The sequence below is a fragment of the Phaethon lepturus genome, unplaced genomic scaffold (assembly GCF_000687285.1).
Source record: "Phaethon lepturus isolate BGI_N335 unplaced genomic scaffold, ASM68728v1 scaffold22754, whole genome shotgun sequence".
NCBI classification, from domain to species: Eukaryota; Metazoa; Chordata; class Aves; order Phaethontiformes; family Phaethontidae; genus Phaethon; species Phaethon lepturus.
This window is the reverse complement of record NW_010535826.1, coordinates 71,033-80,861: the sequence shown is the minus strand read 5'-3', so window position 1 is coordinate 80,861 and position 9,829 is coordinate 71,033. Positions and strand designations below refer to the sequence as shown.

Genomic DNA, 9,829 nt, shown 5'->3' with positions numbered 1-9,829 from the left:
GGCGGAGGGCGGCCGGGGACAGGCCGGGGGCAGGAGGGGAGTAGCTTCAGTGCTGCGGGGGGACCCTGCAGCCCCCAGCCATGGAGCCGCGGGTAGGGCTGCGTGGGGAGGGGGGAACCTGAGGACTGGTGAGTGCCACCCGCGGCGAGGAGCGCTGGAGGAAAGGACCACGCCGAGCCCCTGACAGGTGTCTCGCCGTAAGTGCCCCTGCGCAGTCACTCGAAGCCTTACAGACTTTGTTTGTTATTGCTGCTGCGATCTTCGAAGATGATGTTAGCAGAGCAAGCCCAGAAGTGGTTCCCAACTCACGTGCAAGTTACGGTCCTTCAAGCCAAAGGTCTGAAGCCAAAAGGTAAAAATGGCAGCAACGATGCCTACACCATCATACAGCTGGGCAAGGAGAAGTACTCCACCTCAGTGGCTGAGAAGACCCTGGATCCTGTCTGGAAAGAAGAGGCCTCCTTCGAGCTCCCTGGATTACTCATGCAGGAGAATCCAGAAAAATACATCCTGTACCTGATTGTCATGCACAGGTCGCTGGTGGGACTGGACAAGTTTTTGGGACAGGTGGCGATAAGTCTAAATGATATATTTGAGGACAAGCAAAGAAGGAAAACAGAGTAAGTGATGGTTGGTTTTTTTCATTGTAATTTGTATTCCTGGTATACTTGCCCTTGGGAGGGGGGATAGTAGCTTTATTATCAATGTACTTTGAAATGAAGTTAGTGTGTTTCATTCTTCTGTGGTGTGTTCAAGCCCCTAACATACACAGTTACGCCATTGAGGCCTGACCTCTTCCAGAGAGACGTTTACTGTAATCACAGCGGTTGCCCTGCGCGGGGAAGGACTGTCAGTAACATTAACATTTTTTGACAAATTCTTGTGTGCAACCTGAACTCATTATAGTCTGTTTTTCTAAATATTTTTCTTCGTTCTGCTCAGGGCCATAGCCCCATTCAACTCCTACCTCAGTTTGAACCGTGTATGAGACTCGGACTCCTTCGAAGCCTGGTGTCGTTCTCTTTAAAAATGTTTTCCTTCTATTGCTGCAACTAAGCGTCTTAAAATATTTAATATTTATGTTTTGGTGGTCAATGAACTGTAACTTAATGAAAGTTTACTACAGCAGCACAGGGCTTTTCTTTATCCTGATTAGTCTTAGGCCGTGATCATGCAGGCTGCTCTGTACAGCAGGCCTCAACAGAGAAGACTGACGAGAAATTTCTGCTGTTGTAGTAGCCTCCATCATTACCTACGTAAGCCTTTATCACATAAAATTGCCATTTGCCAGTAAATTCTGGCATTGGAATGCAAGGGGGAAAAAAAGCATCACAGCAGCTTATTAGGCTGAACTGTAAACGTATCTAACTTTCTGGGTTTTTCAACTAAATTAGTAAAATTGTTTATAATTTCTGGTTAGGAAATGGCTGCACAAAGATGGCTGGTATCAATGTAATTTATACTTGAAAGTGTATGGAAATACTGTAGGTGTAAGCATACTGCAGGCATGCTCGTGACTACATGATTTGTGTTTGTTTTAGCTGTGCTTGTCCCACAGAAGTAGTCAGAAAACAACATGGACACCTCCAAGCTAGCTGTATGTAGGCAATGATGCATGAGTGCTGACGAATCTTTCTGCAGTGGTTAAAAAGCTCTTGCCCCAGGTGACTTTCCTCCTCTAGTGTCTTTTCAGTAGAGTAGAAGGGCTCCTGTGCCCAAATCTCAACTGTTAAAATTAGTGTCTGCTATTTGTTCTGTTAGTGATGGTGGGTCAATGGTAAGATGCTGGCCTTTGCATCAAAGTGACCAAGAAGCTGGCATCGTTTGTGTGTGCCGACTGTGCTGGGGAGGCGTGAACCTCCGGCACAGTCGGAGCGGGCAGTTTGAGGCAGAAGTCAGTACAGCAGCACCAGCCAGGTCTAGTTGATCAGACAACTGTTTCTGGAGAAACCATCTCAAAACCTGGTCCTGCTTCTGTGCAGTGGCTGAGGTTGAAGGAGCACCAAAGACAAATCAAAGCTGTCTTTGCCCTGGTGTTGGTTTGTTGGGTTTTTTTGTAAACTTAAATTTATAACAAAACAGTATGTTCGCTAAATATAATAGGAAAGAACATGTCTGTGCAGAATCTCATGTGGGTTCATGGTCTGAAATATTATACTTTTTAATTGCTTGTTTTTAAGGACAAACCAGTTATTTTGATGCAATACATGTTAATGCCTGTAGCCTTAAGGTCTTAATTTCTATTTACACTTGATTCAAGAAGTTTCAGTGCTCTTTAGACATGCATCTTCAATATTCTTTAATCATCATTGTAATTATCTTGCAAGTCATAGGCAGCTGCTTTCGTTTAAACACCTAGCTGCTCTACAGAAAAAAGGGTGAATGAATCAAGTGGAAATGCTACTAACTGTAAAAATTTTGCAAGTCTAGGTAGAAATATGTATTCAGAAACTGGAGGAAAATATGTAAATTTTTGAGGTATTACAGTGAGTAACAAACCCTCTTTTTCCTTTTAGGGGACCATACGCTTTTGCACCAATTTTAGCAAAAGTAGTATTGGAGTCTTAGAGAATTCCTGCCAAAATTTGAAAGTGAATAATTAACGTAGTCCTTGTGATAGCTATATAAACATTCAGATCTCTTCAGTATATTTATATGAAGTTGTGCTTAGCAGGGCTTCATAAGCATTCTTTATTTTTTCTTTTCTTTCTCTGAAGTGTGAGAGAGGAACTCGCACTATGTAAACATGCAGTGATGCTTCCCTGGTCCACTGCTGAAATGACCAGGGCTCCCCGAGAAGGCTGCGCTCTGCCTGCGAGCTGTACTGCAGAAGATGGGGACCTATGGGGAAATTTTTACAAACAGCCTAAGTCTTATTTTCAGGAGTAACTTAAGCATTTAAGATTGCAAATCTTATTAAAAGTTGATGGGTGTTAGGCTTCTAGAGCTGAACAGACGTACTTGTAAAAGTCTTATATATGTGTAAAAGCGCGGATAGGCGGTTTGTGGGATTTTTGGCAGCACACACTTGCCTAATGTCGAGTTAAAGTCTTATGAGATAGGAGCCACTGAAAGTCCAGTTTTCTTATTGGTGTTTGTAGGTGCTTAGAAACCTCAAAAATGTCCCTTTTGAAAGTCATTTTTGAAAAAATAATTGAGTCCTTAACTTTTCAAAAACATCTATACACTTATGAGGGTTGTCTGCTTGTATTGCCTTCGTGGAATGCGTGGTGTTGCTGCTGACTCCTTTAAGCATTAGTTGGAGATGTGGATGCAATATTTGTATGTGTATGTTGGAGGAGGGCAAACTTTCAAGAATATATTTGCAAATGCGATCTCAAACAAAACGCTCTTTCTTAGTCTCCTTTTATTAAATCTTTTTGATACAAAATATTCCTAGTCCTGTGTTGGCAGTAAACTAAGGGTAATATATTTGGACCCAAAGACCTGCTAGCCGTGACTATGGTGTGGGAACTAAGATACCCAGTGCCTTTCAAGACCAAGTCCAATGTCTTTATTACGAAAGCATTCTGATGGTTGAAAGCTATATTCATTGTTTCAGAAACACTAATCTGTTTTATTAAGCAATGTTTTTACTTTCAAATATGTTCAACAGGCTCGTGGTGTTATTAAATCCAGAGTTATTTTCTCATGTTGATGTAACCTTAACATTTCTTTCTTTGTTTGGGGATGAATGAGATCCAGTTATTTGATGAAGTGTCTATTGGTAATATTTCTACTTTTTAATATATTTAATAGCTTCCTCTTTCCAACACAGCTGTACATATGGTGCTGTAAGAGACAGACTCAAGAGTCACCAGGGTATTGCAAAAAAGATATTTAATATTCTGCACAATGCTGAACCCTGTCAGCAATTCCCTAGTGCTTTTTTAGTAAGGAGGTATGAGAAGTGAAGGCTACCAGCTGATTTTGAATTCCTAGGAAGACCGTGGGGTGTGTGACATTCAGCTTTTTGTATATTTTTTTTTAATTTAGTATTTTATAATTTGGAAGAAATAAATTTAAAAATTCACTGCAGCTTCAGAAATGTTATGTTAGAGAAGAATAATCCTTTTTTTCTGTATAGCTTCTTTCGTTACTTGTCACATCTTGAGAAAAACACTCTGCAGTAAAGTTTTCAGGCAGAGGCCTTGTGATAGGATTTGCGCGTCTTGTATTCCAATAAACTTGCTCTGGCACAAGATTTAATGCAACAAAGCAGGATATTTACTATAATTTGATAGTGACAACTTTTTATGCACCATTGCACAATGCCCTTTCTCTTTCTTTCTGAAACTGATGATTTTTTGAAGTCTTAAAAGTGAAAATTCCTGCAATGGTTAGATCCAGATGTGACTCAGATGGTCCCTTGCTAGGTCTCTTCCAGAGACCTCAGCCAAAGCATCTGCAGGATCCTAGTTCATTTTCTTTCAGCATTGGTGCAAAAATGCCCATCACGCTTTGCTAGCTTTGTGAATTTGTGTCTCTGGCATCTCTGCTGTAGCTGGAAATGGACAGGCTCTTTTTACTACTTATGCTCTTTTCTCCAGAGTTGAAAACTAGGCTCCAGATGCTGCGAGATTTTACTGAGGTTTTTTAACAGTTCAAAAAGCTTGGGAGATACTGCTTTATTGGAAGTATATTTAGCATAAGTTTTCAGATCATCCTTTTATTTTTTGCAGTAAAATCCTGTGGGTTTTTTCAATTCATCCTGAGAAATGCATGACAATTTTTTTGGTCTGCTGTTGCAGAAAAAATACACCTCTTGCTCTTGCAGTTTACATGTAAATAATGATAAATGAATGTGGTTTTTTTAAGCATATACGTGTTTTTGTAAAAATTTCAATTCAGTTATAATTCATACTTGCCTTAATACTGCTGATGATCTGACAATGTGTAACATCAAAACAAATCTTTTCATTATCACGGAATAAAAAAACCCAACATGTCTTCATTTACTGACGCCTTTTTCAGTAGTGTTTCTTAATGACTGTGCTTAGTTTTTTTCCTCCTGTGTGCTAAATGAACACAGCAACAGAAGAACAAATTCCGCCCCCCCATCCACCCTCAGATTGCAGCAGTGTTGTAAAAAATGCTTATTTGAGCATAATACAGTGAAGGAATGTTGGCCTTATCTAAGATGCGTCTCCTGTGTTTACATCGATCATATAGTCAAAAACAGCTTCTCAGCAAACAAACAAAAAGAATTAACGATTGACCACGATCAATACCTCTGTGTTGTAAGCACTTACTCCTTAGGTGCTGCTGAGTTTCCTGAAAGAGCTGAAAATTGTGTGACTTCCCCCAAATTAATGTGAATTCCTTCTTGGGAGCCCTCCTCTTGGATAGAGGGACAGGGTCCCCCTTGGACTGCCTCTGCCCCGGTCTCTCTCTCATCTGTAACAGCATAAGCAAGAGGCAGGTACGTGACTAGGAATACAACTTGAATTAGGAACAAGCAAACAACCAGTAAATAGATAGTATGTTGTGGCCTCAGTGCTTGTTAATCAATAGTGTCTTTTTAAAAATAATTTTACAAAACATAACACTTTATAAATATTATTTACTAATTTTGAGCCTTAAATTTAGTTTAAACCAGAAATATGCATTTTAGATTATTTTAGGTGATAAACCTAAATAGAAGTGGAAATGGCAGGCTGTAACAGAAATTATCGGAACTTTGTGGTTAAAGTAAGAGAAAAAACTCGTTCCACTCTAGCCAAAAGTGGGAAGAGTAGTAACTGAGAAATTTGTCAAAGGCACAGAAATAATGAGCAGCCTGCAGGATCCGTATGGATTTGTGCTGTTGCTTTTGTGGTACCACTCAGTAAATGTAATAAAAATGAAGGAACGTTAGTAGTGAGGAACAGAAGAGAAAGATGGATATGAGGGAAAACAAAAAGTTGCGCCCAGTTGTAGCTTTATGCAATTATAGCAATATTTTCAAATTAGCTAGTAATGTTCCCAGCATTTACATTTTGACAACAAATGCAAGCACATCATCTGAATAAGGCATAATTCTGAGTCAGAGTCTGAGTGCCATCTGGATTGAAATACTTCTCCATTTTCTGTGCATATACATATGCTTATACACACACTCAACTGAAATAACTGGCCTTAATTCTCATATGTTCAGTTATTTTGTTTCTAAAATAAAACTTTTCACACATAGTCTTTAGCCAAAATAATAAGTAAATTAAGACCACTTTAATTACTTTGATTCCAGTTGATGTTAGCTAACCCCTCAGTAAGGGTGTTGTGATATATGTCGGTTCCCATATGTCTTGTGGTGTTACCATGTCACTCTGTAATATTTATTTTTAAACTCTACTTTGTATATCTCATTTCAGTTGTCTTCCAGAAAGTAATAGTGTTCATCTTTGTGAATGTCATCACTTATTTTAATAAATAATCTGTTTTCTTCTTCATTTCCCCTCATACACGATGTAGTCTGTGCTCAGCCTTAATTTTCCTACTTACTGACTTTTGGGGCAGTCTTTCAGTATGATATCAGAGTGATTTATCACAAAACATACTTCTGCATTTTTTCAAAGTGCTTTTGCTGCTAATGAAAATGTTGGACAGTTCTGGGCTTTGGGTGTTGTTTTTTATCCGTCAGCTGTAGATGTTTATGTTAGTGGAATTTTGTGAAGCAAGTTTCTTCAGTGTACCTAGCTTGCACATAGTAATCTAAAAAGAAGTACTTCTTTCCTGTGACAGCTGATGGGCATGTTCTATCATTGTGATTTTGATGGTCTTTTGTAGGGGTAGTTTTAGAAGTACCTGCTGGTGTAGAAAATTCTCCTCATCACTGTGTAGCAGATTAAAGTTGCTTAGCAGATCAGGATGCTGATTTCACCTGTAAAATCAAGGTCAGAAGCCTTGTGGAGGCTGTGATTGTGTGGCTTTTTGCAGAATTCCGTCAGTAATTTGTGAACTGAAATCAAGATTTTGCAAAAATCTTTGGGTACAAGCTAATGATTTCAGAAAAGCAAAATGAGATCAGCTCAATAGATATTAACTGGTAGAGTGAAGGCAGAGTGGCATATTTGAGAAGCAGCAAAATGAGTGGGGAAATTCCTTTAGTAGTTTCCATCTTTGGCACTGGCAAGAAGACAGAGTCAGACGGTCATCTGTCATGCACAGATTGAATGTGCCAGCTATAAGACTTCTAATTCCTGTTGAAATTGGTAGACAAGTATCCCAGTAGACTTTGGAGGCTGTTAAAAGTTTTAAGTATATAATTAAAATGTAATTAAAATTACATAGTGTTTTTTCTTACCCATACTGTCAACCTCTCCTGCTCACTGTTACATGGTGAGCAGAATAGGTTGAGTGATGCTTCTTCAAAGAAGAGAGTTGCTAAGGCTTGGGACTGTCAAATTCCACAGCAGATTTGGAGGATAAGACACTACGACATCAGCTTCCTGCTCTTAGGAAAAGAGAAACAAGGTACTGGTTTCAAAATATCTGTTGAATGCGGGATGAAGGGTGCAATGAGAATAGTGTAGATAAGCAAAAGTGAGTTTGAAAACCAACTTCATGGGAAGAAAGTGAAATCAAAAAAAGGGGAGGAAAAGAACTGGTGAAGAAATTGTGTTGAAAATATGTTTGTAGATCACTAGCTATTTACATGGAATATGCAGGTCAGAATTTTGTAACTTGCTTATTAATAGTAACTTATTTTAGTTTTCTCCTTCACTCTTCCTGTCTACCTTTTCTAAGGTAAAGAGTTTCAGTACTGCTAATACTGTGCAAATTACTTTAATATTATGCAGAAGATGGTTACTGTCTTTCATAGAAATAAAGGAGTTTGCCTTTTCCGCACCTAATTGTAGATACGGCCGAAATTGAGTAATTTTGTCGTGGTTAGGAAATAGCCATCTTTCTTTAGATAAGGGCTTAGATTTTCAGGGCTGACTGGGCAGCAGGATTTTTCAGCCTTGAATGTTGATCTTCTCTTTACGTGTGCAAAAAAATTGTCAGCATAGAGAGTGGCAATTTGTATAATACTTACAAAATGAAAATGCACAGAAACTTGTGCAAGACAGGCGAAGCCCATTAGCACACTCAAAAACAGATGAGAAAAAGGAGCAAGGGTTGTTCTGATAGAAACCATAGGGGAAAAGTCAAAATTAGAGGGTGTATGGAGGACATTGTCCTACAGAACATTTGAAGGTGAGAGCAAGAAGTATGAATGCGGTTCAGAAGGCAATAGGGCTTTCTTTGAAGTGGGGAAAATTTGCCAGACTTTGTACAAGGTCTGTTTAAATAAAGACTGTCTGCAAGACTGGATGTAATATTTGGTTATTAAATAAAAGGGCATCTGCTCTCATAAAAGCCACCCTGTTTTGTTCGTGTATGTTATTGGCTATTTTCCTACTTTGTACAGACTTTCTATAGAATAAGCTCATGGCAGCCTGACAAATGGAGCATTTATTGTGGCTAAAAGTACTGTAAACAAAACCAAAATAGCACGTTTTATTGGCTTTTATAATACATTACAATTTTTTAAATTGGCAATGGTATAGTGGAATTTAGTATTTTAGGGCCCAAATGTTGTTACCTGAAAACAGTGGACTTCATTTTCCAATTCTTTTTTCTATTACATACAGCACTGTTTTTTCTATTTGTTGCTCACGCCCATGTGTTGTAGAAACAGATTCTAATAAGAAACATTTACGGACTCCATTGCTCATTCACATGTAGCTCCACACAAATGCATTGCCTGCATTTGTTCTCATCTGTTTAAAAAAGTAATTATTTGCCTTTGAATTTGAAGAAAGTCATGATTTGAGTCTGCTTCTCATATTGTCTTGTTATGAGCTGAAGCATATGGAACCTTCATTATAACTAAAACAAGATAAACTCTCCAAGGTAACAAAGAAACCTCCTTGAAATGCCTATGAAAATTAAATATCTGTATTTTATACAAAGATTTGATCCAGCAATCATTATTCAAATAGAAATTCCACTGAAGTCCAGAGGAATTTTGCTGGAGTAAAGAGTTTATGATTAAATTCTGTTGGAACCAGTAGTAGTGTTGAACCTGGTCCCAGCAGGTATGAGGTCCAGTCCCGTACGCAGTTGTGTTATCTTCCTAGGGTAAGGAGAGTTTCTTTGTTTTCCCAGCTGAACTGATTTTTAGTGTCAAGTTCTTCAAAGTCTATTTTGAAAACAAACGTACAAGCTGCAAAGGCAATGTTTTAGTTGTGTGCTGGAATTCTCTCCTTCAGACCTGGTGAATGTCAAAATAACGCGGAGTTATGCCAGTAGCAGGTGAGTACTGGTAGGGACACAGAGTGGTTGTTGATTCATGATAACAATGTCAATAATTGAGTTAAATTAAGTTTTAAAAGAAAAGGCTTTCTTCCAAACAGCAAAAGCTTAAGAATTTATGTCTTGATACTGTTCTAAAACAAGTTAGGAAGTGTCATACATCAGTTTAAAGTTTCACTAATTCCCAAGTAGAAGCAGGAAAATTCAGCGATCTTGTCAGAGATACAGTATTAATGTTTGACACATTAATGAGGAGGGAAAGGAGAAGAGGAATATGTTTTCTTACAGTTGTAGACTGAGCCATTAAATTTGAATGACAAAAAGTGAGGTCCTCTCTGCCCATTAAGCCTCTTAAAATACTTAAGACTTATTTATATTTACATTTATGTTTAGTGTCTTTCTAAGGAAACATGGTGAGGACTTTCTCAGTTTCAGGGTGGTTTTTGGTTTGCATTTTTTTCTGCACAAGCAAGATATGTCTGAGCAAGGGCTTGCTCATTATTGCTCTGTATTATTTTGGGGTTTTTTAGAGAATATATGAACATAGTTT

At 38.4% G+C, this 9,829-nt stretch overlaps 1 protein-coding gene across 1 annotated transcript in view; it reads left to right on the top strand.

The window, feature by feature from the left end:
* The first annotated feature begins 88 nt into the window (after positions 1–88).
* RAB11FIP2 (RAB11 family interacting protein 2 (class I)) overlaps positions 89–9,829 on the top strand; it is a 29,300-nt gene continuing 19,559 nt past the window's right edge. Inside the window, exon 1 of the mRNA XM_010285991.1 lies at positions 89–620. Within this exon, the coding sequence (XP_010284293.1) occupies positions 268–620 (353 nt within the window). The 5' untranslated portion in view covers positions 89–267. The remainder of the gene's footprint in view (positions 621–9,829) is intronic.